Source organism: Notamacropus eugenii, chromosome 7 (assembly GCF_028372415.1).
Source record: "Notamacropus eugenii isolate mMacEug1 chromosome 7, mMacEug1.pri_v2, whole genome shotgun sequence".
NCBI lineage: Eukaryota > Metazoa > Chordata > Mammalia > Diprotodontia > Macropodidae > Notamacropus > Notamacropus eugenii.
Window position 1 is genome coordinate 55,246,214 of NC_092878.1, and position 27,822 is coordinate 55,274,035.

The window sequence follows — 27,822 nt, forward strand, 5'->3', positions numbered from 1 at the left end:
CGGCTCTGCAGCCTCCCAGACCGGCTCCCAAACCGGAAGTCCGCGCGGGAGACACCGAGGACCTTAGGGCGCGTGCGCCAAGGCCGCTGCCTGGACTACGTCTCCCAGAGAGCTCGGTGGACTAGAAGCGAACGTGGTCGCTCCGACCAAGCTACGTGAACGCTTCCGGGATTCCATTGGCAGGGAAAAGGAAGCCCTCGCGCTGGCCGGTGCCTTTTTCTCTTCCTCGAAGGAACTGTCTTTCCCGGCTAGTTGATTCGGCCGGAACTACACTTCCCAGCGGGCCTTGCGCACAGCGGCTGGAGCAGCGCTCCTCCCCCGACGGCCGGGGGAGCTCGCGCCGGCGGACGCTGCCTCAGCGGTCCGCTGCCAGCCGTGGGGATGATCCACGAGCTGCTCTTGGCTTTGAGCGGGTACCCGGGTGCCATCTTCACCTGGAACAAGCGGAGCGGCCTCCAGGTACGGCCCACCCTGAAGGGAGCGCTAATTGGAACTCCACCTGACGGGGAAAGCAAGGGGCGGAGTTAAGAGTGCCAGTGTTTAGGGCCGGGGCGGGACCTGGGGGGGGCGGGGTAAGGCGGTCAGAGGGGCGGGACCCTGGGAGTAGGGAGCGTGGACGGACTGCGGGGCCTGCGGTGGAGGAGCGGGGGGCGGGGCTTGGCCTGGGAGCCGCTAATGAGGGGGCGGAGCCTGGAAAAGGGCGGGAGGGGGTCGGCTCCCGGGGCTCTGGCGCGGGCTGGGGTAGAGGGGCGGGGCCACGACCGGGGTCTGCGCGAGAGGGCTGAAGAGAATGAATGGCCGAGGGAGAATTGTGTCACTTCACCCTGCCTGCCTCAGTTTCCTCATCTGTAAAATAAGCTAGAGAAGGAAACGGCAAGCAGCTGCAGCGTCTGCCTAGGAACCCCAAGACGGTCCAAGGTGATTGCGGACCCTGCGCTGTGTTTTACGGTAACCAGCCCGGTCTGTAAGAATTAAGAAATGAAGCAGGCGGGTCAGACTTCTCCGAGGTCCGAGGTCCGCCCCCGCCTTGGCCGCCTCACAGCAGGGGTCCCCTGCCAGGCTCAGGCTGCCCTTTGACCCGAGCCCCCCTCCAGAGGCTCTGACCGTGCAGCCCCTCCTACGAGCCTCTTCTCCCTTGGACCCCCTGCTGGGAGAAGCTGCCCGCGCTGCGCCCTCTTCGTTCCTGACCCTCTGCAGTCTGTCTCTTGACCCCATCATTCAACGAAACTAGACTCTTCAGGTTACTAATGGTCTCTTTATTGGCAAGTCCTCGCTTCAGTATTTGACGTTTTACGCCCCCCCCCAGCCCCCAGCTCCCGGACACTCCTCTCTCAGTTTGTAATACTTAATTTCCCCCCACCCGACTTTTGCCTACGTATGTGACCACTCCTCAGCTCCCCGGATGCAGGTGTGCCTGTGCCCTCTCCTTTCTCAGGGACCTCGTTATCTTCCCCACGCGGATGGCATCCTGCCTGGATATGCAGCCTTAGTCTCTTTCCCTGCATAGACACCTCACACCCTGCCCGTTAGGTATTTTAAACCAGGTGTTTTATAAGAAATTCAAACTCCACGTGTCCAAAAAGCCCTCCTCTCCATCCCTGAATCTCCTTTTCCTCCTGCTGACTTCCCGGTTCCTGTCCAAAGCTCCGTCTCCCCAGGCTCCCAGCCCAGATCCAGCCTTCCCTGTCCTTCTCCCTTAGCCTCCGTGTCTATCAGCGAGTCCTGCCTCTGCCTCTCACACCCAAGCCGCCTCCTGAATGCATCCTCCCCGGGGTTCCCTTCTAAAACATGGACCTGACCATTTCCCTCCCCTGCCCAAGGAGCATTCCTAGCTCTGGCTGGGCTCTAGGCTCAGACTTCTCCACCGGGCATGGAGTATACCCTCACAGTCTAACTCCAGAGTGATCGATTAGACATGAGTACCCTTGACGCACTCCCTTGCAGCCAAACTGAGCCCATGCAATTCCCTTTCCCCTCCTTGTGCCTGTCACAGGCTGTGCCCTCTTCCTGGAGGCCCTTAGGTGCCTTCTCCTCCATGAGGCGCCGGCCCGCAGCTGCTAGTTCTCCCCTTGAAAAATTGTATTGTGTACGTTCTGTATTGACTTGCTTGCAAATATGTCGTATCTCCGCAGTGGAGTACTTAGATCCTTGAGGAAAAGGACGATTTTTCTTTGCCTAGCACAATGCCAAGCCTATAATGAGAACTTAATAAATACTTGCTGATTGATTATCTGCTCCTACTTGCATGCTAATGAATGCTGCTAGAGGAAGTCCCAGCACTGCTAATTAGGTCTTCCACAAATGGATATTACTTAATCTTGACTTGGCCTTCACTTCTGCTTGCCAGTTCTCTTCCCTGATTGACCTTCTGTTGTACTTGTCTCCCACCCCTTCCCTGCTCTCTCTAGACAGCAGGTCTCAACTCACACTTCACTCACAGTTCAGGACTGTTCATCATGAGCTTCCTCTTCTCCTCTGTGGAATGTTAAGGGAATTTGAAGATCTTCTTTGACCATTAATAGACACATAGAGCCCTGGCTACAGGGAGTTTCTAATTAAGTGCTGGGGCACCTTCAAGCTCCTGAGCACTCAGCCAATCAGATGCCAAGTCTTTGTTATATATTCTGGGAGTAGGCATTTGCTTTGGGGGTCCACTCATAAGAAGGATCTTTGGATTTCTTTGATTTCCTGGTGGAGATTCTGAGTAGCCATATGTTCGGAGCCCACACATCTCCGCCCCACACCCTGACTGCTCTGATGGCTGTGCTCCCTCAATCCAGTGATGTACATAAAGTGTACAGCAATATTGCTTTACCCAGACTGTTGGAGTTCTGTATGTCTTTGTGCTAATTTCTCTGCTTGCATTTTCTCCAAGTTCAGGGTGCTGACTTTTCCCCTGAACTAGTGAATGTAATTAAAGTAGGATTGTTAACCCCTTTTTGAGCAGTCTTTCCTTTAAAAGCAGATCAAAGAACCTGTGCTAGCAGGCCATCCTGGGTGTGCTAGGGTGCTTGCTAATATACTCTGTTATGTACTTCAAATCATCTCGGTGTTATCCTCTCCTTTGCATTAGTCAAGGAAGAAGACATGGCCCTTCTCTTCACTAATGCCAAATCCTCTACGTCAGAGATTCCTTGAACTTGGTTTTTTTTTTTTTAACAGTTTGATAACATTTTCAATATAATTAGTTCTTTTGGCAATCTCATGCTTTTTATTTTTGCATATTTACAAACTTTTCTGAAAAAGGGGTCTTTGGCCTTCACCAGACATGATCTGCCAAAGGAGTCCATGACACAGTAAAAATGAAGAAGCACTATTCTACTAAAACCTTTGATCACCTCCTCTCCTATCTCCTCTGGGAACTTGCTCTTTCAGATATCTCTTTACTCTCCCAAATTTCTAATCTCTCCCTGTCCACCGGCTCTTTCCATGATGCCCCATAAACATGCCAGCTGTTTTCTGTTAAACTTCTAGAAAAAGCTGTCTGCACTCATTGCTTCTACTTTCTCATTTCCCACATGTTTTTCAACCTCCTGCATCCTTGCTTCTGTCCTCACCACTTGGCTAAAGTTACTGTGTATAAGGTTACCAGTGATCTCTGTATTATTAATTCCAGTGGTCTTTTCTCAGTCCTCATCATTCTTGACTTCTCTGCCTCCTCTTTCTGACTTTCCCATCTCTGGATTTGTATGACATTGTTCTTTCATACTTCTCTTCCTCTCTGCTCTACCCATCCTTCTCAGTCTCTTTGCAGGATCTTCATCCATATCCTCCCGTAAGCACTGTCCCTGGGTGGGAGCACCACAGTGCTGGGTCCTGGACCCTCTTCTCCTTTACCTCTACTCTTTTACGGTGTTCACCTCTTGTTCCCGTGGGACCAACTATTATCTCTTGGCAGATAGCCCTCATCTCAGTCCTGAGCTCTGGTGCCACGTCTCCAACTATCCGTTAAACAACTGAAACTCTGAGTCATCCTTCATTCTTCCTTTAGCCTTTTCGTCCCCCAGGGATCAATCTGTTGGTAAGTCATACCTCTTCTGCCTCCATGACATTCTCACCTACGTTCTTTTCTCTCCTCTCATGGGAGCCTTCCTACTTGTGGTCCTCATCACCTTTCACCTGGACTATTGTAGTAACCTCTGATTTGCACTCCCTCCCTTTTTTCAGTCTGTTCTTTTTATGCCAAAGTCATATCCTTAAAGAATAGGTTTAACCATGCTACTCTTCTGCTCATGAAGCTTTAATGGCTCCCTGTTGCCTCTAAAATCAAATGCAAATTCACCAGTGTATGCCTTGAAATTGGAATAACTTTCTAATTGTTCTCCTTGCATCTGGTCTCCTCTTCTTCAGTCCACCCTCCACAGAGCTACCAAAGTAATGTTCTTAAAGCATATGTATGATCTTGTCATTCCTCTGCTCAAGGAGTTTCAATGGTGATTTTTTGGCACTGGAAAAAAATTCAGACTTTTTTTGGGGAGGAGGGGAAGGGATCAGAGACACTTAAAGCCCTTCCCAGTTTGGCTCCAGCTTTTTTTTACACTAGGGTTACATATTACTTTCCTTTATATACTAAATGTTCCATCTGTACTGGGTTCTATTTATTCTTAGTAGAGAGCACCCCATCTCCTCTCTCCATGCCTTTACCCATGCTGTGCCCCATGCCTAAAAGGCTTTCCTTTTTCATTTTGCCTCTTGGGACCCCGCTCTCTTCAAGCTTCAGCTCAGAAGATAAGATGCCTCTTCCCATTTCCCATTTGTTGATACCCTTCCCCCATGACTTTTTATACATTTTGTATTTACTTATCTGTATTGCTCAGTATGATGTAAACTCCTTAAGAGCAGATGCAGCTGCATTTTTCCTCTGTTGCTCACCGTGCCTGTCCCAGAGGTGCTCAGAAAGTGGTCGTGAAATTGAAGAGCTCAGCCAAGGAGAAGGAGTCGGCGCTGTTCTTCCTCTTCTTTTTGAATTTTTTTGTATTTAACCTGTGGTTTGGGTGGATTTTTTCCCTAAACTTTCCAATTTTAGCAACTTAGAAAGTTGTCTTATTTATAGACTTTCTCATCTTTGGTATTTAGTGAAGTGATAGGGTTTGAGAAGAGGAGAATTCTCTTACTTTTTTGTTTAATTTCTTCATACAATTGCCTTGCATTGTCTCGAGTAGTTTTTTTTTTTTTAAGTTTTCATATGCATATGTTGGTGTGCCTCTTCATATCCCCTACAACTAGCACAGTCCTGGGCACACAGAAGGTGCTTGGTAAGTGTTTATTCATTGGTGGAATGTTAGAGATGGCAAGGCTGAAGGGATTAGGAAGGAAAAGGTAATTGCTTATTACATAGCTTCCTTGACCTCCTTCCAGATTATGAAAGTCCATTCAGGTGATGGATTCAAAATGTAGAATGAGACATTTTTTAGACCTAGACAGTACAAGAATTTGTTTGGCCCAACTATACACATTTATTACAGGGGTTTTGTTTTTCTTTTTTTCTTTTTAATGAGAGAGAAGGAGAGAAAGAAAATAAATGCTTGTTAATTGAAATTTTACATTTAAAAAATAAACACCATTTTCTTTTTAAGTGATATTTACATGAACAAAAAAAACTCAGTTTTTTATAGTCTATGATGAATTTGTTATAATCACTTTAAAAAGATGCCAGTAATGTGCAAATAGTTATATTTTACAGAACTCTTCTGATAAATACACCTCACAAAAGGCAGAATGAGGAGAAAAAAATGTCATCATAAAACATTTGGAGAAAAACATCCTGTCATTATTGTAAAGCATTTGGAGTATCCTTAGGGTGGGAGTCAAATGAATCAGAGGCATCTGTGTCCTTAATGTTGTTACCACTTTTGTTGGTGTCACAGGACTTTCCGTTTCTCCATCCGAGTGAAACCAGCGTCCTGAATCGACTCTGCCGCCTTGGCACGGACTATATTCGCTTTACAGAGTTCATTGAACGATATACAGGCCATGTGCAGCAGCAGGTGGGTGGTCGGCCCTTGAGGACAGTGGTGATGTTTTTTATACGTCTTGCATTTGGGCTCAGAAGAGCGCCAAGTATCGGTAGTATTAATAGTAACATTAATAACAGTGTTACGAATAATATTAATGACAGGAACATTTATAGAGTCACTGAATTTGAGAATTAAATAGCCCAAACTCTTACTACAAGCAGTCCTTGAAGACTTCTAATGGGAGAGAATTCATTACTTCCTGAGGTAACCCATTCCCTGCTTGGATAGGTCTAAGTCAGGGGCGGGGAACCTGCAGCCTCATGGCCACATGTGGCCTTCTAGGTCCTCAGGTACAGTCTGTTGATTGAGTCCAAGTTTTACAGAACAAAGGAGATATGTTCTGTGAAGTTTAGGTTCAGTCAAAGGGCCACTTTTGAGGACCTAGAGGACCACATGTGGCCTTGAGGACACGGGTTCCCCACCCCTGGTAGATGTTAGGAAGTTTTTTCCTGACATTGAGTATAAATTTGCCTCTCTGTGATTTCAACTCCTAGCTTCCTAGAAGCATAACAGATCCATGTGATGAATGAAAGAGAGAGTCCTGTGGAAGATGGAATTCCCCTAAGGTTATTTACAAATGTGTCGTTATTTGAATTGTTTTTCTGTAAATTCTGGGAGTTTTTGTTCTACAGCATAAGAGTCAGCAGCGTACGATGTGAAGAGTGCTGGGTGGGGATCTGGTTCTGTCACATACTTCCTATGTGACCTTTGAGGAAGTAACAGAACCTCTCTGGTCTCAGAAGAACATCTGTCTATGAGTGGCATTATACACATTAGAAAGAGAGAGAAGGGAGTTGGAGGCTGGTTTTAAATTTAGACTTCTGGCTGGGCTTTTGCTCAAGTTGGAGTTAAAAATATGGGTTCCGCAGATCCAATAGTTCTCAAGGAAGATGGATTTTTTTCAACAGAGGAGGAATTCTGTCCTTTTTCTTTTTTCATCACAAAGTTTTTATTCTTCCTTAAGGCAAAGGGTTAAGAAGGTTCTGGCTTAAAATAAACATGACATCAGTTTTGGAAGGTGGGAATAGGAATTATGACTCACACTGATATAAATATTTACAAAATGCTTTCCTCGCAACATCCTTTTAGGTAGGGAGTATAAATATATTTTTCCCATTTTACAGAGAAGTAAACCCAGGCTCAGAGAAGTGAGGTGACTTTGCTTCAGGCTGTCCACCTAATCGGTCTTGGAACCAGCACTAGAGTTCAGTTTTCCTTTGTCTTAGGACCAGTGCTCCACACTGCACCAAATCTGGACTCAGTCCCCAGTTCTACCTCTTGTGACCTTGGACAGATCACTTAACCTCTCTGAACCTCTTCCTCATCTCTGAAGTGAGAAAGTTGGACTGGATGAACTCCAAGGACCTTTGGTGTTGTCAATCTGTGGTCCAACAATGTTAATGGGCAAACTATTTCCCTCACTCCGTTGTATGTTTCTTCTTACGGAGGTTAATTTGACACAGCTATTCAAACATCAGCAGTACAACTAATAATGACGTAATAACAACAAAAAGGATAGTATTTAAATAATACTTAAAGGATTTTGTAAAGCACTTGACAGATGTACCATTTGGTCCTCACAGCAGCTCTGGGAGGTAGGTGCTGTTAGTATCCTCATTTTACAAAGGAAACTGAGGCAGACAGAGGAAGTTTTACATGTCTAGGGTTCCACAGCTAGGAGGTGTTTTGAAGCCATATTTGAACTCAGGTCTTTGTGACTCCAGGTTCAGCACTTGATCTGCAAGTCCCAATCCTGGAGCTAATTTAATTAGCCTTTGTTTAATCGCAGGATCACCATCTGTCCCAGCAAGGCCAGGGTGGATTACATGGAATTTATTTGCGGGCCTTCTGCACAGGTCTGGACTCCATCCTGCAGCCATATCGTCAAGCACTGCTTGACTTGGAGCAAGAGGTGAGGTAGAGAAGAGGAGAAAGAGGCAGGCAGTAATGCCCTTGAGTCCCCCAGTTTCCTCACTAGACCACATCCTTGGAAAGAAAATGCGGTCCTCCCTCCCCACCATAGCTTGTCTTCCTTTAATTAGGGTTTCAGAATTGGGAAAATGCCTTTAATGAGCATATACCACTATAAGCTCTCCGTATTGTTCATTTAATGATCAAAGTAACTTCTTGCCTCTGTAAGAGGTTCCAGGGTATTCTGTGAACATTTTGCTTTCAGTTTTTAGTGACCTGTATCACTTTAGTGACCCTGTATCACTATCTTCTGTGGGAACCTAAAAGCACTCATTACCACAAGGTCTGTTCTCTCCCTCTCCCCAGCCAGTGTTCTTAGGTCATAGGTTAGAAACTTTTTGAGATGGTGTTTTTCTAATTATGTTTTTTATTGCAGTTCCTTGCTGACCCTCACCTTTCCATATCACATGTCAATTACTCCTTGGACCAGGTATCTTTGTAGATAATGGAATATCTTGGGTTCTTTTTGTCTGTTCTCTCAGTCTTTTAGGTATATTTGACTAATCTAGTATTTTGAAGAGCTCTCCTACTTCCAGATTCGGAATTTGAATCTAAAATTTTACATTTTGTACATTTAATCTGCTTTATTATATGAGCATTATTTCATGAATTCTGAAGATAAATCGTCTCTTAACATTTGGTACTAAAGTTGTCCATGTTGATGTTATACTGACTATCCTGCCAGCCTCCAAAATAGGTGTTTCTAGCTAAAGATAGGCTGAGAGGAGTAGGCCCTTTTTTTGCCTCTTCTGGCTGGAGTTGATCTCTCTATCTTCATTCAGAAACGCCATCATTTCCAGAGCTTATGTTTATACTCCCTCTCTTACATTTGGAACACGTAAGAGATTACATTAGATTAATTAACTTTTGCTTTGCTTTGTAGTTCCAACTTCTTTTTCCCTCAGTGATGGTTGTTGTTGAACAGATTAAGAGTCAGAAGGTAAGCACTTCTTTTATTCTGGTTAATGATGTACGTAATTCAGTGTGCTTAGTGATTTGCACCACATAGATTTCTTCAAACTGTTGTGTTTGGGGGAACCATGAAATTAGACCTGAGAAGGAAAGGCATCATACATGTTGATCATTGATGGGAGCACGGAGCTTTTTCCTCAAGGTCATGCTTCAGTATTAAGAGGTCACCATGCCTAAGTCATTCACCTAACTTTGTTAAATGTACTTTTTACTTAGGTTGTTGCTATTATTACTGTCATGGAAAAATTGATTCCAAGTATTCTGGGAGAGTGTTGGCTTTTGGGATCTGAGCTAGTAACTCTGAGATCAGCAAGTGCTGAGTAGATTACCTAGTCAAGTTGGGTTGTGAAAAGTACCCTCTGGCTCCCTGAGTCCTTTTCTCTTGAGTTGTTATAAGAACAATCACAGGAAGCAGCCTTGAAAGTAGTATAATTTTTACAAATTCATCCACAGCATTTTAAAAAAATCTGCAGTGAGACAATTGGGTTGCATGTGACACACTCCTGTCCTCTTTCCCTCCTTCTACACACTCCCAACCCCAGAGATATTTAATGAGACCTTTGTAAATGTCACACAGATGCAGAATACATATCAATACTAATGTATATGGGCTCCCTCCCTCTTGCCCCCTTCTCTTTCTCTCCCCCCCCAACTCTGATCTGTCTGTCTGCCTCTCTTACACATACACACTTGTACTTATGCATACACACACACACACACACACACACACACACACACACACACACACACAGTAAATAAGTGCCACTTCTTCAGCTAAAAAGCCCAACCAGATAATTTAGGCCAAAGAATTGAATGAAGGGTAGGACTCAGTCCCACATAGAGGTAACCATAGCACAGAGGCAAAAGTATCTAATTTGGCTTCTTTCTTTGATGAATTGGACCAAACAGTTGCCAGCCCTCTACTTCATTTTGTGTTGTGTAGACACATACCCAGCTGTATGCACAGTGAGTTGTTTAAGTGCATCCCCTCCATTCCTGGAAGCCTTGTGTGGGCTTCTTCATGGACCTCTCTACCCCTGCAGCTTCTTTACACTCCCCTGTCCCCCCAAAATGAGAAGAAAAGTACCACCATGAATGGAGTTACGAGCCAGATGAAAATTTTCTCTCCTTTCCCATGTTAGCCTTCTCTGTCTCATTTCACCTGGGAAAGGAGAGTGAAAAATCCAAGAAGAGCTGGTGGTTCACTCACCTTCTTTTCCATGATGGGCCTAGGGATGCTGTGGGCTGAAGTTCAGCAGAAATAGAAAAGATTTGCACATTTTACTAGACTTCACTCTGCACAATTGGAAATGTGCTACATCCATGTTATCCTTTCTGACTACAGAAGCAAAGATAAAAACTCTCTCCTTAAAGAAGCTGATGGGGGGGCCGGTAGTTTTTACTTCTGAATTAACATATTCATTCTTGGCTGATGAATCTAGAACCTGTAATCTAAACATTTAAACATTCTTATGCAGTATCTTTGTGGAGAAGTTCTACTTTCTTCTTCCAGAACAAGCTAATAGGCATATCCCCAAGTAGATCTGGCTCAGGAGGAGATTGACTGACCCATTCAGTCACTTTTAGGAAACCCAATGGAATATGTAGCTAGTAGCACCTGCAAATATGGGGATCCAGGAAGGCTTCTTGCAGAAGGGGGGACTGTAGCTGAGACTTGAAGGATCCAGGAAAACTAGGAGGCAGAGGTGAGGAGGAAAGATTTCCAGGCATGAGTGATAGCTGGGGAAAATGCCTGAAGTCCAGTGACAGAATGTCAGCAATGAGGCCACTGTCACTGGATCAGTGTGTGCGTGTGTGTTTGTGTGTGTATTGGGGGAGTGAGATGAGGGAGTCACTGTTGATGTGTAAGAGGTAGGAAAGGACAAAGTTATGGAAGTGCCACTGGAATTGATTCAGTAGGTCCCTCCTGGACCAATCACAACTGAATGTACAATTTAAACTGTGCAGCAGGCACTGTATAATTTTTAGAAGTTTATCTTTTCCACAGATTCATGGGTGTCAGATCTTGGAAACAGTATACAAATACAGCTGTGGGGGACTGCCTCCTGTACGCAGTGCCCTAGAAAAGTAAGTCACAAAAACTTAAATAAGATTGACACAGTTCATCAAGACCATTTTATTTGCATATGATCTAAAACTTCTCCAAAATAGTTAGTAATAGATGGGACTGAAAAGCTAACACTGAGCAGATAGGTCTATATGATCAAAGTAGGAGAGGCCAGGATGCCAGCCAATAAAGAATCCAGGATGGTACTACATAAAAGAGAATGAATTAGTGTGGATGACTTTAAGGTCCCTCTGATTGTCAGATCCCATCATCCTTAGGGTGTTACCATTATATATGCTGGGTTTTGCTTGGCTATATTTGAGTATATCTTTTAAAGTAATTGCTATTTTCAGTCAGTAAGTCAACAGGCATTTTATTAAATGTTTACTATTTGCCAGGCTCTTTGCTAAGCCTGAAAATACAAAGAAAGGTAAAAATACTGTCCCTCCTCTCAAGTATCTTATTTTCCTAATGGGAGAAACAACTTTTAAACTATGTACATATAAGATATTGTTTATATGGAGTAGTTGAAAAGTAATTTCAGATCAGCCACTGGTATTGGGGAGGGACCAGGAAAGGCCTCCAGTAGATGGTGGGATTTGAGCTGAGTCCTGAAGTAAGCCAAGGGAGCCAACGTGTGGAGAGTAGAAGGAAAAACCTCCCAGGCAGTGGGACAGCCTGTAACAAAGCATGGAGTTAGGAGAAGGCAGGAGCTGCTGGATTGTAAAGTATATGGAGAGAAGTAGAGGATAAGAAGACCGGAAAGGTAAGAAGGGGGCTAAGCAGAGAATTTTCTGTTTGATGCTGGCGGTGGTAGGGAACCAGCTCATATTGCCCATTTTATCTTACCTTCTTTAAAACTTGAAGTTAAGCTTCTGTCCTGGGTGGAAAGACTGGACTCTGATCTCCAAGTTTCCTTCTAATTCTAATATTTGGTTACTGCACAAGAACATCTTGGAAATACTTGAGCTAGTTCTGGAGAGGGTGCTTGATCTTCTCTTTTCATGTATTTTTGTAATGCTCCATTTCTAATTGAGTCATCCTCCCTTACCACATCCATTCCCTTCCTTTTTGGTGAAACAAGAGAAAAGGAGCAAACTGCTTTTGCTGGCAGAGAAACAGACTTCTCTGAGCTCATCTCATTGTGTTTTAGCAGGAATTTTCAGCTCTGAAACTCTTACGCAGGGTGAGAATAAACAATATGGAAAAGAAACTGTCAAAATAGCTGAAGGACATTTTAAACTTAATATGGGAACTTTAATTATAAGAAATTTAATGACTAATTCCAAAAAGATAGGAATAAAAATGGAATGATTATTTTTAGTGTAATGGACAGTTTCCCTTCTGACTCACCAAATTCTTACTCAGATCTTGGCCAGTACCCTCTAGTGACGTCCCAGAATGGCCTGGGTGTTTGTGCCCAGCAAGGGCTTTTATGGCATTGGTTTTTCTCTCCCTTTCTCCACTCAGGATCTTGGCAGTGTGCCATGGGGTCATGTACAAGCAGCTTTCTGCCTGGATGCTACATGGCCTCCTCTTGGACCAACACGAAGAGTTCTTTATTAAACAGGGCCCATCTTCTGGCCTTGTCTCTACTCAACTGGAGGAGGAGGAGGAAGACCTGGGCATTGGAGGCCTGACAGGGAAGCAGTTACGAGAACTTCAGGACCTGGGGAGGATTTGAAGGGAAAGGCAGTACATTCCACCAGATAGTGACCCCTTCGCCCTCTCACATGAGCTTGCACTGAGCCTGCCACCTCGGTGCCATCTGCGCCACTTCCTTCAGCCTGTCCCTCCTGATATTTGCCTTTGTCTGAATGAGGTTTGCAGGATGCATGGGAAAGAGCGCTGAAGAGTACAACCCCCACCTCCTTTGCTTGTTTGTCTAGGTCCAGACTTAACCTCCCTGGGGCCTATTTTCCTCGTCTCTAAAATGAGATTGGACTTGATCCAGTTCCAGACCCGTGAGTCTATGATAATCCATTAGGCTGGGCAGTTGTGAGGCCTTCTTCATACCATACTAATACCATACTTAGGAAGTGGACAGCTCCTTAAGTTGTGTCTCTCTGGCAGCTTTTTGATGCAGCTCAAGGTCTTAATTAGGATTCACAAAAACCTATATAGATGCCAGTGTATTACATAAGAATCATAAATTCTTGGAACTGAGCATAATAGGATTTTTTTTTTTAGGACTTCACAGGTCTAGTCCAACCTACTCATTTTACAGAGGAAGGAACTAAGGCTCAGAGCAGTTGAATGATTTAGCTAGAGTCCTGTAACTAGTTAATGGCAATGCTAGAACTAGAACGTTCATGTGTTGTGCCTCTCCTGCCTGCTAGCCACCAGGCTAGACTACCTCCTTGCAAGCACAGTACATGCCTGGCAGGTGGGAGTTGTACATCCCTGGGTTTAAAGTCCCTATTGCCCAATATATTAACTATGGAATATAAAGGATGGAGATAGATAGAGTTACTGCATACTTTCTTGTTTCCTTTGTCACTCTGTATCTCCTCACCCAGCGCCTGATTGAGGAAGAGAACATGCTGGCCCCATCCCTGAAGCAGTTTTCCCTTCGGGTGGAAATACTTCCTTCCTATATTCCAGTGAGAGTCGCTGAAAAAATCCTGTTTGTAGGAGAGTCTGTACAGATGTTTGAGAATCAGAATGTGAATCTGACCAGAAAAGGTAGGAAGTCCTGTCCTAACATCTCATCCCCAAGAGCTGGTCAAGAGCAGCTTTTATTGCCCATTGCCTCATGAGCCAAGGCAGTGGTCAGTGTAGTACATCATATTTTGAAATAAATCTTGTAAGAGGGCACCATGATGCTTCTTGTCAGAAATCTTCAAAGCAAGGGAAGTGGCACCCAGTGGTTAAGAGCAAAAATTATTGCCCTGTATTTACTAGACCCTGGTTAGTTAGATTGTCTATAGTAACAAATGAAAGAATCAGAGCGTTGTTGATAGCATAGCTCCGAGGGTCTCTCCTCCTACTGTCCATGATACACAGGATCTATTTTAAAGAATCAAGAAGACACCTTTGCTGCTGAACTGCATCGCCTCAAGCAGCAGCCTCTTTTCAGCCTTGTGGATTTTGAGCTGGTGGTGGACCGGATACGCAGCACTGTTGCTGAGGTTTGCCTTTTAAGTGTCTGATCCAGCATATGTTTTCTGAGGGGGTGGATTGACCTGGAAAGATAGAGAGTGGAGCACAGCAGCTGCTTCTTCTAGCTGGCACTAGAGACCAGGGTGAAGAAATGATTCCTCAGGCCAGACGCTTTCTCCGTCTTTGGGTTTTAGGAATGCTGCCATAGTAAGTGTCCTTCCCTCTTACTGAGCTCAGTCTCTTATGGGACATGGAATGCCTTGCTAGCTGCCTGACGGTGACAGAGACACAATCCACTCAGCATCTCGCGTCACAACGTTTTCTTTAGTTGAAGGAATAGATGAGATCTTTGTTTCACTTTGTGTGTGTATTTCTGCTCCACGGGAGCTTGGGACCAGATTGGGTTTTCCACTAAAGAACAAAAGGACGAAGGGCTAAGCTCTCTTGCTGCTGCCGTCTGTACAGGGTCTAGTAGCAGGTTTTCAGAAGGGTTTTTTGTAGACAGTTTATTGTCATGATCATATGAGTAGTATTCTTTCCTGAGTCATTCAGTGGAATATAGAGCAGCTTTTTAAATAAAGAATCCTCCTTTGTAATGGTGTTCTCAAAATGGGATTTCACTGATGTTCTTGTTTCCTCAGCATCTATGGAAACTTATGGTGGAGGAGTCAGATTTATTAGGCCAACTAAAGGTAATAGTTTCATTTATTTTTCTTTATTGTTAAAATGTAACTAACAGGAAATGACCTTTGCCTTCCCTAACTCTATTGATTTGGGGAAAAAAACCTATCCCTGGATTCTTAGGATGACCTTGTATACTCTTCCCCAAAATGAGCAGCCCATTGCTGGGTGTCATCTGAAGGAATAATTCCTTCCAGGATTTGCTTCTGTAAATACAAACATGATTGTAGAGATATACCATACTGTAGGACAAAGAGATAGACATAAGTTTTCTTGTAATTTTATCATTTGTGTTGCCACCAAGTAAAGATATCAAATATACTGTAATCTTCCTGGCTTAACAGCACCACTAAAATTTCTCTTCTTGATATGCCTGTTTAGAGGGGCAGAATCTCACATCCATCTGTTGGGGACAGGAAGGAAATGACACTGTGTTCATTGGTATGGGGAATTCCCAAGGAAAAACATTCTATCAGTGTATATCAGTACCTTCTCTGCAACTCCTTGTTTTAGAGAATTTATGTGGAGGTTGAGTGATTTGCCCAGGGTCATACAACCAAGATCTATCCCAAAAGGGACTTGGACCCAGGTCTTCTTGACTCTGAGGTTGGCTCTTTATCCACTGTACCACGCTGCCTCCAAATCCATGTGTTAGTTGGGTCCTAATTAAGGAGACAGCTCTGCACTGTTTCTAGTTTAAAAGCCTTTCTACAGTCTGGGAACCTACTTTGCCAGTGTTACTTCATACTATTCCCTTTCATGAGCTCTGTGTTCTGACCATTATGATAACTAACTGTTCCCAAATGCTTCGTCTCCAGCCTCTTTCTTCTCACATGAGCCATCCCCCCCCATGTCTGGAATGCATTCCTTTGTCATCTCTGCTTTGCAAAAGTCCTCTTCTTCTTCCTTCAAGGCTTAACTTGGGTTCCACTTCCTCAGGGAAGCCTTCGCTTATCTCCCCAGTTTTTAGTGCTTTCTGCTCTAATTTATCTTTAGTTTTACTTATTTAGGTAAATATTCCATCTCCCAAGTAGACTATAAGCCACTCAACAGTAGGGGTAATTTAATTTTCTTCTGTGTGTTCCTCTCTCCTTGGACAGTGCCTTATACATAATAGGAGCTTTGTGAATGCTTTAATTGGATTGAATTCAATTCCTTGGATAGCGAAGAATTCCTAAGACTTGTGTGATTGTTGACTTGTATACTGACATTCTTTTTCAAAGATCATTAAAGACTTTTACCTGCTGGGACGAGGAGAACTGTTCCAGGCCTTCATTGACACAGCCCAGCATATGTTAAAGACACCGCCCACTGCAGTAACTGAGCATGGTAAGTACTCAACAGAAGAGTGAATGACTAAGTTACTTTCCTTGAGAGAAGAGCCCAACTCTCAGCTTCTTCATTGAGGGCTTGAGGGGCAGCCTCCTTACCTTCTGTTGCTGCCTAGGGAAGCCATTTCAGTGGGCCTGGATAGCTTCCATCACACTGCAGTCATCTCCTGGGACAAGCAGCCACATAACCAATGATATCTGTATGAAATGGTGTGGTCTGGACCCCAAAGTCAAATAGTGTTTGTTCCTGACGGTCAGGCAGGGTTGGATGGGAGAACATTTCTTCCAGGCTTCATCATATAGCCAGGTGCTATTATTTGCTCCTTGTTCTTTCTCTCTGCCAGATGTTAATGTGGCCTTCCAGCAGTCTGCCCACAAGGTGCTGTTAGATGATGACAACCTCCTCCCTCTGCTTCACCTGACAATTGAGTACCATGGAAAGGAACATAAGGGTATTAATTCCCTTTCTCTCTCCTTCGCATATCATTGTTCCTCCCTTTTTTCCTGATGCTGCTTCCTTCTCTGAAGACGCTTATATGGTTTTCATCTTAGAGTTATCTACCTTTAGCACTCAGGGGGGTCCTAAGAAATCTTCTAGTTCAGCCTCTTCATTTTAAAGATTAAGAAACAGGGATACAGGGTGGTTACGCGACTTACCGAGACTCATGAGTGGCACAGCCAGGATTGGAATCCAGACCACTTCATTAGCAGCCAAGGGTTTTTTCATTATGCCATGCGTCAGTTCTTGTCTTATTCCAGCTGCCTCTGTCTCTAAAGACAACAAAATAATCTCTAAGATCTACCAAAAAACCTGCCTACACATTGTTTCCTTGCCCTCTGCCCACTATGTTTTCCTCCTTGTGTCTTAGACATCCCCCTGGTTTTTTCTCTCATGTTATTCATGTGCATTCTTCTTTCAACAAAACAAGTTGTCTGTCTTAATTAGACTGAAGTTTCTTCATTTTCTTTTTCTTTTTTTTTTTTTTTGCCTTAGATGTTACTCAAGCACGAGAAGCACCTTCTCGGGACACCTCTCCCCGAGAAGCCCCTGCGTCAGGCTGGGCAGCCCTAGGTCTTTCCTACAAAGTGCAGTGGCCTCTGCACATTCTCTTCACTCCTGCTGTCCTGGAGAAGTAGGTTTACAAGACCTCTGTGAGCTTTTTGCTAGCAAACACTAACTATGGCAGGGAAGATAGAGGCCCTCTGACCAGTTGTTAGTAATCTGCAGGCCCAGGAGATACAACTTCAAGAATCCATCCATCTCCACCCCAGTCTATTTAACCTGCAGATGCTGACCTAAAACTGTTTAGAGAACTTCTGGTAAAAGAGCCCTTGGGGAAGTAGTATGGTTTAGTAGAAATAGCATTCACCTTGGAATCACTAAACCTGAGTGTGAATCCTGGCTGTGCCATTGGCTACCTCTGTGTTGATGGGCAAGTCATGTAAAGCCCCCAGGCCTTAGTGTCCTCATCTGTTGAATGAGGGGGTTGGATTCAATGACCTCCAAACTCCTAGGTCTTCCTCATATGCCATGTTGCTTCTGTTTTTGAAATTAATTTGAGGTGGCAGTGATCGGCATAATAAGCTTGATGCTGGATGTGTCCTTGAGCCCTTTGAAGAAGGCAGGTTTCAACAGGGATTATTTTAGAATTGAAGGAAATTAGGTTTCTTATTTTTCTGTGTAAACTCATGCCAAGATGAGAGGTCACATAGTTCCAGTTCCCCTAGGAATCAACTCTTCTTCCAAGTGCTTGTCTTCAGTATGTGTCCTCTGACATTTCTCCCATGTCAGCAGCTGTCACGACCTAGGGAGGAATAAAAAGTTTAGAATCACAGACTCTAGAATTGGAAGGGACCATACAAGTTATGTAGTACAGCCTCACTCCCAGGGCAGTTCTTTCTTTCTCTGAAAGAGTAATTCAACCACCATTTGGATATTTGTGGAGATAGGAAACTCATTCCTTTTCAAAGAACGTTGTATCACTCTCAGACAGCTAACCATTACATAACATTAAGAGTTCATCATGCACATGGCACAATCCTGAGCCCTAAGAGATTGTGGAAAAAACATGCCTGCCTTTGAGGGGTTTACATTCCCCAAAGGCTGGTCACCTGTTGTTTCTCATGACCTCTGTATAGTTCAGTGAACTTTGTAAGGCAGGTGTTGTTTGGCATGACTTGCAAAGTAAAGGTAGAAGGAGCAGAGGCTGTTTGGAATGCTGGGCCTCCCATGAGTGAAATGGAAAGTCCTGGGACAGAAACATGCATTGGGCTGAGCCTCAGGAGAAAGGAACAAGGACTTTGCCTCCAGTAGAGAGGGCCCTTCTCTGGCTAGCTTCAAATCCTTTCTTTTTGAAAATGGGAAAGAAAAAGGGAGGAAGAGGAGGAATCTGGGACTTGACTGAGGGGAAAGGGGAGGTAGCTGGGAATGGAAGAGTCTAGCTTCACGGTGGTTGTTTTGGACCCAGGTACAATGTTGTCTTCAAGTACTTGCTCAGCGTACGACGAGTGCAGGCAGAACTGCAGCACTGCTGGGCTCTCCAAATGCAGCGCAAGCATCTCAAGTCTAACCAGAGCGATGCCATTAAATGGCGCCTACGGAACCACATGGCCTTCTTGGTGGATAATCTTCAGTATTATCTCCAGGTCTGTGCTGAAAGTTGAATGGTACATGGGAGATGAAGAAAGGGCAGGAGAAAGGTCTTGCAGGGATGTTTTATTCTTGCCCTGGGGGAACGCTCATGAGAGAAAAAAATTGGCCGTGGTTTTTAGGATTGCTATGTGGAATGGTATTGATGAGGCATAAGAAGCCCCAGAAGCACTAACAATCTCATATGAGCAGCACCACTAAGGCACTTATTAAGTTCTTGTGGATAGGATGACATTGGCATCACCCTAAAATCCTGCTCTGTTTTGTTGTGACAGGAAGCTGACCCTGAGATTTTTTGCAAGTTGTCAGTAAAGTGCAAGTCCTGACCATATGACCAGCCTCACTAAGTTAGGAAAGGCTTCACATTAGATGGTTGATTGTCAGCTGATGAATTGGTTTGGTCACAGCAATTCACAAAGACTGTCTGCTAAAGTATAGAGTGGTGGCAATATAATTCACTGAAGGAAGCATCCTCGGGATGAAATCTCAGGTCTTTGGCATCACTGAAGTTTTGGCTTTCTGAAGTGTTCCATAAGTCTTTAAATTTTAATAAAATGTAACTGAGTCAGTCAGTATGAACATAAAACATCTGCTTTAATGACAGGAGGCTGGGTTGAACCAGGTTTTCAGCTTTCCCTGCCAATGTCATGCCACATAACAAGGGCTTTCTTGGTCAATTCAAGAGCACAGGGGAGTTTTCTGTGTTTTATTTTTCAGATGCCTCACTATCCTTTCTATCCTAGAGTGATTGTGTCCCATAAAATACTTTAATTACTTCTAATTCTCCTTCAGGTAGATGTGCTGGAGTCTCAATTCTCCCAGCTCCTCCATCAGATTAACTCCACAAGGGATTTTGAGAGCATCCAGTTGGCTCATGACCACTTCCTGAGCAACTTGCTGGCTCAGTCATTCATCTTGCTGAAACCTGTAAGTGGGGCTCGTTTGGCTTTCTGAAGTTTTTATAGCACTAAATCTTCCCCTTCTTCAGATGCTGATTGAGTTGACAAGACAACAGGCTTCCATTAATCAGATCTTTATTCCCCATTTTTGTTGGTATTTCGCAATATTTATAAATAGGAGACAGCACAGATGATATGTATTCAGGTTTCTGAGATAGATAAGGAACAGAAGAATAGTCTAAGGCAAAGGAAACAGAAACTGCTTTACATTAGCGTGTATGTGTGGTAATGATGAAAAGTAAGGGTGAGTGAAATGCTTGTTCTGCTAAAGATGTCTGTGAACTATTAGGATGGGGGTGGGGAACCTCTGGCCTCCAGGCCACATGTGACCCTCTAGGTCCTCAAGTGTGGCCCTGACTGAGTCCAAGTTTTACAGAGCAAACCCTTTTATTAAGGGGATTTGTTCTGTGTGGTTTGGATTCACTCAAGGACCTAGAGGGCCATATGTGGTCTGGAGGCTGCAGGTTCCCCACCCCTGCATTAGGATCAGCTGCCTGCCTTGGATGGTTTGAGTTCAGTTCTACTTTGGAGAGGGGATGATGGAACTAGAACTTCATCAACAAGTAGTCCTTTAGCACCTGCTCCATTAAGGCTGTATATCAGACAGTCAGGATCCAAACCTCTCAAGGAGATTACAGTGTAATTGGGAAGACAGATTATGCATACAATTGTATTGTTACTATAGCACCAAATAAATGGCACAGCCAGTAAATGCTAGAGTGCTTGGTAAAAATTAGGGCAGTCAGGGTTTCATGGAAGAAGTGGGCCTTAAGTTAGGCCTTGAAGAAAGACTTAGAGAAATGGAAAAATAAAAAGAGGAAAAAAGAAGTGTATTTTGTACATGCCATACAGGGGATATATAGAATGAATAAAGACATTCATGGATTTTCTGTGGCATGTTCAGGAGATAATGACTAGAAATTGGGAATCCCAAAGGGTAAAGTAGTTTTGAGTAACTAAAGATAATGAGTTGTTCAAACATACTGAATTTGAGGTACCATAGGACATTCCAATTGAAATGAATATATCCAGCAATCAGAGACATAAGCCTGGAGCCCAAGAAGAAAGGTTAGAATTGTAGGCGTGTTCTTGGGAATAGAAGACCCTGAATCCTCTAAGCTGTCATTCCCCATAACATGCCCATTTTCCTTCTTTTACTATTTTTTTTTTTTTAATATAGGTGTTCCACTGCCTGAATGAAATCCTAGATCTCTGTCACAGTTTCTGCTCACTGGTCAGCCAGAATCTGGGCCCTCTAGATGAGCGTGGGGCTGCCCAGCTGAGTATTCTAGTGAAGGTAAGTCTGCCAGAATGGAGCTGGACAGGGACAGTCCTGACAGCTAGAGAGTAAGCTGCCATCCTCTTCTGTGGAATTTATTTAAATGAAATTTTGCTTTTTTTCAATTAACCTAAATCTACTTTCTCTCCGTCCCACCTTCACTCATCAATGAAAAAGAAAGTAAAACAAAACTCTTGTAATAAATATGTATAGTCAAACAAAACAAATTTCCTCATTGGATAAGTTTAAAAAAACATTAAAACAAAGAAAAGGAAACTATAAACTGATATGTCTAATGAAAACAATACAAAATGTTTCAATGAAATATTTACAGGTAGACTTCAGCAACATAGCACAGACATGTCAGTATGACCACGTTGGATTTATAGCAAGAAGGCATTGTTTGTTAGATATTAGTAAAACTATAAACCTAACTGACCATGTTAATCATAATGGCAAAAATCATGATTTTATGAGATGTAGAAAAGCGTTTGACAAGATACAACACCCATTCCTGTTTGAAAAAGACTAGGAACTAGCACAGGAATAAACGTATTTTCCTTAATTTGAAAAGTAGTATTTATCTATAACCAAAGCCAGCATTATATGTAATGATAAACTTATAAGTCTTTGAATCAGATTAAGGGTAAAGTAAGGATGTCCATTATCACGACCACAATTTGATAGAATGTTGGAAATGCTAGCTAGAGCAGTAAGACATGAAAGAGAAACTGAGGCAATAAGCATGGACAGAAGAAACACAGTTACACTTTTTGCATATGATGTAATGGTTTACATAGAAAGCTCGAGAGAGTTAACTGAAGAATTAATTCAAACAACTTCAGCAAATTTACAAGATATAAAATAAACCCACAGAAATCATTAGCATTTCTGCATATTACCAACATAACTCAGGAGGAAGAGGTAAAAAGAGAAATTCTTTTTAAATAACTACAGAATGTGTAAAATACTTGAGAATCTACCTGCTAAGGTCATCACAAGAACTGTATGAATACAACTACAGAACACTCGTAACATTAAGACAAATCTGAATAATTGGAGAATATTCATTGCTCATGAGTAGGCTGAGCCAACATAATAAAAATGACTGCTGCCTAAATTAATTTACTTCTTTGGTGCCATTCAAATCAAACTATCCAAGGATTACTTTATAGAGCTAAGAAAAATAATAAAATTTATCTGAAAGAATAAAAGACTAAAAACCTCAAGGGAAATAGTGATAAAAAGAGGGAAGGAAGCCGGCCTGCAGTACCAGATGTTAAACTATACTACAAAACAGTCATCAAAATTATTTGGTACTTGTTATGAAATAGGCTGATCAGGAAAACATATTAGGTATATAATATATAGAAGCAAATGAGCCCAGTAGCTTAGTATTTGATAAACCCAAAGATCCCAGGTGTTAGGGTAAGAACTTGCTATTTGACAAAAACTTGGGAAAACTGGAAAGCAGTCTAGCAGAAACTAGTAAATAGTTTAAACATCTCATACCGTATACCAAGGTACTAGCCAAATGGGTATGTGTCTTAGACATAAGGGGTAACATCATAAATAGATTTTAAAAGCAAGGAAGAAATGACCTGTAAGATATTTGGAGAGGGGAAGAATTCATGCCCAAACAAAGAACAGAGAGGATCATAGGACAGTTTTGATTGTGCACAAAACCAGTGCAGCTAAAGTTGAAAGAGAAGCAAAAATGGAAAAATATTTACAGCAATTTTCTCTGATAATGGACATAGTTCTAAAAATTAAAGGGAAATATTTCAGATTCACAAGAATAAGTCTCCCAGTTGTCAAGTGGTCAAAGGCTATAAACAGGCAGTTTTCAGAGGAAGAAATCCAAGCTCTCAGAAGTCAAATGAAAAAAATGCCTATATCACTAATAATTAGAGAAATACAGATTAAAACAGCTCTGAGGTTCCACTTCATGTTCCTCAGTTTGGCAAAAGTGACAAAAAAGGAATATGGCAAATGCTGGAAAATATATAGGAAAATAGGCACATTAATGCATCATGTCAGTAGAGCTGTACTTGGTCTAGCCATTCTGGAAAGCAATTGGGAGCTGTGCCCCAAAAGTTAGTAGTTTTCCCTAACCTTTCCCTTCCCTCCCTCCTGAATATATCATACTTCCCCCCTCTTTCCATTCTTTTAAGATCACCAAGACATCAGCAAAACCACTCCCAGGCTTTGCCTAATTAGATTTCATATGACTCCTGGTGATGATAGGATTCAGGTGACATATCATCTCCCCATGTTTGCATGTAAGCAATTACACTTGTCTAGGCCTTTTTCATTGTTCATTTTTGTTTACCTTTTTATTTTTCTCTTAACTCCTGTGTTTGAACTTCAGAGTTTCTACCAAGCATTCATTAGGAATGCTTGAAAGTCCTCTGTTTCATTAAAAGTCAATTTTTAGTCCTGAGTATGATACTCAGTTTTACTGATGTTATTTTTGGCTCTAACCTTAAGTCTTTGGCTTTCTGAAATACTGTATTCCAAGTTCTCCATTCCTTATACTGATGGCTGCTAAATCACGTATGCTTCCAACTGTGGCTCTTTGATATTTAGATTCTTTCTTTTTGGCAACTTGGAGCATTTTTTCTTTGACCCAGAAGCTCTGGATTTTGGCTATGATGTTCCTGGGAATTTTAGTTTGGGAGTTTCTTTCTGGACGTGATTGGTCGATTCTTTCCGTTTCTGCTTTGCTCTCTAAGTTCCAAGAGATATAAGCAGTTTTCTTTTACGAGTTCTTGAAGTAAGATGTCTAGGCTCTTATTTTTGTCCATGGGCTTCAGATAGTTCAATGATTCTTAAATTTTTTTTCTCCTGATGAGGTTCCCAGTTCAGTTGTTTCTGCTGTGAGATTCCTTGCATTTTCTTCTATTTTTTCCAGCCTTTTTGACTTTTAATATTTTTTGATGCCTCATAGAATCATTGGCTTCTTTTTGGTCCATTCTAATTTCAGGAAGTTTGTTGCTTGAGCAAGGATCTGCACCTTTTGTGCCAAGCTGTTCATTCCTTTTTCAGTTTGTTCATCCATAGTTCTTGTTTCCTTTCCATTTTTTTCCTCACATGCTCTCACTTAATTTACAAAAATGCTTTTCATCTCTTTTTTTAAAAACTCTTGCTTTGTCTCTTCCAACAATTACAAGAGAGTTTGTGCCCAAGGTGTATTTTTCTTCTAGGCTTTGCTTTTAGATATTTTGGAGTAACCTTTTCATGGAGGCTTGTCTGGAGCTTCCCTGCCACCATAATAGTTACTTCCTAACTTCAAACTTGATGTTAGGCATGGGCCCTCCACACTTCTGGAGGGAAGGTCTAGGCAGATCCTGTGGCTGCTTTCTTGGAGTATTGAACGTTGTAATTTGGGGTGTCCCCAAAGTGGTCTGATCCTGAGCAAAGTCTGATCACTGCCTCTTGATCTGAGCTCTACAAGATCCTGCCCTGGGTTTGGATCTGAGCAGCAGTAGGCTGGACTTTACCCTACCAGCTACCTGGAAAGCTGCCAGTTCAGAGTGATGGAGTTGTCAGCTCCCCTTTGGTCTAGAATTCCCATGAGGGTTATTCTTCTACAGGTGATCACACTGGGCTAGAAGCTGGCACCCCATTCTGGGACCCACATCATTACTACTTCTGTACTCTCTGGTTTAGGATTACCACCCCCTGGGACAGGTTTCCTTCTCAGTCTGCCAAGAATCTGTGACCCAGCATTGGGTAGTGGCTACCAAAAGTGCCAGTTAACACCTGTTCCTGCTTTCTGTATGCAGTGCCCTAATATGGGTCTGGGGTTTCCTCTTGCCTTAGTACACAGTGTCTCCCTAAGAGCTGCAGTATTTCATGCCTGGGGTGCTCTGTACCAGACTTCATCCCCAGTATTCGCAGACCTCTCCATCTTTCTCCCTAGAATGACTTGGAGTGGACAAATGACTCAGTGTTACTTTTCCTAGATTTACCCATCAAGATTCAGTCTGGTGAGTTTTCTAAATTTGTTTGGAGTAATTTGGTTTTTTAGGGGATGGAGCTTGTTATACTGCTTCATGCTACTCTGCCCTCTTGGCTTCCTCCCAGAAACAGCTTAAAATTCTACATGTCTAAAACTGAATTCATTAACTTTCCCCAAAAAAGCTATCCTCTTCTGAACTTTCCTGTTACTGCTGAGGATAACACCAGACCTAGATCTCATCCTCAAGTCCTCACTCTCTTTTACTCCCCATATCCAATCTGTTCCTATGTCCTGTTGATTTTACATCAAAACATGTCCTATATCCCTCTCTTCTGACACTGCACCTAATGCTCTAGTACCTGCCCTTATTACCTCATTCCTTTTCTATTGAAATAGCCTACTGGTTGATCTCCCTGCCTCTAGGCTCTCCCCACTCCAGTCCACCTTCCTTCCATTCGTCTCCCAAATTAATCTTCTTAAAAGTGCAGATTTCTCCATGTCAACTTCCTACTCAGTAAATGTCAATGGCTCCCTATAACCCCCGGGATCCAGTATAAAACCCTGTTTGGCATTCAAAGCCCTCCATACCCAGCCCTCTGCTGCCTTTCTACCACGTACTCTGTGATCCAGTGTCACTGGCCTCCTTACTCCTCCTCCCACATGATTTTCTGTCTCCAAACTGCAGGCCTTGTCATTGCCCCCTATGCTTGGAATTCTCTTTCTGGTCATTTCCATTTCCTGGCTTCAAGATCCAGCTGAAACATTGCCTTCTCCAGGAAGTCTTTCTTGATCCCCTTCACTGGGAGGCCTTCCTTCTCTGGAGAATTTCAGATCTACCACGTGTCCAGCTCGTTTGTACAGAGTTGTTTCCTCCTTGAGAACAGAAACTACCTTGTGCCTCTATCCGTATCTGAAGTGCTCAGCACACTCCAGGCACAATAGACGGTTAACAAATCCCTACCGGATAACTGACACTGCCTTCTGGTTCCCAGAGATGGAGGCAGTTTCCTTGACATTGTTTTAATATTTCTTGTCTCATGAAATCGTTCTCTTTTCTTTAGCCCATTCTGATTTTCATGGAGTCTTTTGCATGGGTACGGTTGTTCTTCTTGTTCAAACTATTCGTTCTCTAATTCTGTGTTCCATCCAGTTCTTTTCCTCTACTGCTTTTATGTATAAAGAAAATTGTTTAAGCTTTCAACTTGGCTAACGTGCAACTTTGTTTTGCATTACTAGACATACTTGTAATAGGTTTTGGAGTTTTTTGCTTTCTTACTGGGTTTCGTAAGGAGTGAAGGGAATGTGTGAATTTGGAACCCCCGCAAAAAACAAGAAAAAGTCTTTGTGCATTGAAAAAGTAAGCTCTTGCATCTTCCTTTCTAGGAACTTGTACTCAAGCTGTATTTTTCTTCAAGACTTTGCTTATAGATGTTTTGGAGTCATTTTTTTCTTCTGCGTCTGCTTGACTCACCAATAATTTGTTATGGTGGGATTCTTCTTTCTGTTTGCTCATTTTTCCAGCTTACTTCTCGATTTCAGTCTTTATGTGAAGTCCAGACTGGGCTATATTTGTGTCCTCTTGGGTCTTGATGCTGCGTTTTGGGGGGTATTATTGTTATTCCAAGGTCTCAGGGGAAGTTCAGGCTGGACCTGCAAGCTTCCAGTGCTCCCAGAGAGGTTTGATCCAAGGTGAAATGAGTGCCTTCCTCACGATCACAGCTCTGCAGGTTCCTGGCCTGGTTTGGGGTCTGAGCAACACAATTGGAGGCTTGCTGCTTACTGGAGTTCCAGTGGACTGCTGCTGGAATCAGCCACTATCACAGGAAAGCTCTGCAATTTAGGATGACAGAACAAAGGGTGCCCTTTGGTCTAGAATTCTTGCCTTGGTTATTATCCTACCAGCTTCAGACTAGGCTTGATGCTGAAACTGAGACCCCTTCCCACCCTCAGCTGCCAGCCCCACTCCCCAGATCAGGGCCACATAGCTTGTTTCTCAAGTTGTTGCTTGCTCAGTGCATAGCCTGGAGCCTGTGACTGCTCCTTGGCCTGTAACACCATCCCTACTAGGTACAAGACCCTTCCTCGCCCACCCTGTATCTGTGACCCAGCACTGGGTAGAGCAGTCAGTTGGCATTCGTTACTGTTCCCTGCACTTGCCCTGGTGTACAGCCACAATCAGTCCCCTGGACTTCAAGGCACTTCCTATGAAACTCTTCATCTTCTCCAGCTATAGGTAAAAGAAGAATGAGGTTTTGGGGTGAATTCGCTTGAATCCCTGTTATTCCTTCCTGCAGGGTTTTAGCCGTCAGTCTTCACTCCTCTTTAAGATCCTTTCCAGCGTCCGGAATCATCAAATAAACTCAGATTTGGCTCAACTACTGCTACGACTGGATTACAACAAGTATTACACCCAGGCTGGTGGGACTCTGGGCAGGTAGGCACAGGTTAGGTATTCAGCTGACTAGGTTCCTGGAATCATACACTGCACCGGAGGGATCTTCTACTCCAACCCCCTTATTTTACAACGAGGAAATTGACACCTAATGTCTCAGACTGCCCAAAGTCACATAAATAGCAGTACCAGGTACTGAATTCAGCTTCTCTGACTTTATATCCAGTGGGCTGCCCTCTGCCTGTGTCATGCTGCCTCATGTAAAAAGATCAAGCTTTTTTATACTGAACAGTCTCTGCAGTACGATTTTTTCTCCCTTCTTATAGTGTGGGTTTGTGAGCAAGAGGGCATAGTAGGAATCATTTGCTCAGTTTTACCATTTATCTTTCTTCAAACTTTTTCCTAAAGAGAAAAAAAAAGACTTCTTTGGTCTTAG

The 27,822-nt window shown here is 43.2% G+C and overlaps 1 protein-coding gene across 1 annotated transcript; it reads left to right on the top strand.

Annotated features, from left to right (window-relative positions):
- Nucleotides 1-11: 11 nt before the first annotated feature.
- LOC140514478 (gamma-tubulin complex component 4-like) lies at nt 12-27,432 on the top strand. Its single transcript, XM_072624912.1, has 17 exons — nt 12-458; nt 5,858-5,987; nt 7,807-7,929; nt 8,365-8,418; nt 8,872-8,928; nt 10,969-11,048; nt 12,499-12,699; nt 13,547-13,713; nt 14,035-14,159; nt 14,772-14,822; nt 16,035-16,140; nt 16,487-16,594; nt 17,137-17,275; nt 18,611-18,788; nt 19,585-19,719; nt 20,932-21,048; nt 27,289-27,432. The coding sequence occupies exons 1-17, from the start codon at nt 382-384 to the stop codon at nt 27,430-27,432; spliced, it is 1,992 nt and encodes a 663-aa protein (XP_072481013.1). The 5' UTR covers nt 12-381.
- The last annotated feature ends 390 nt before the right edge of the window (nt 27,433-27,822 follow it).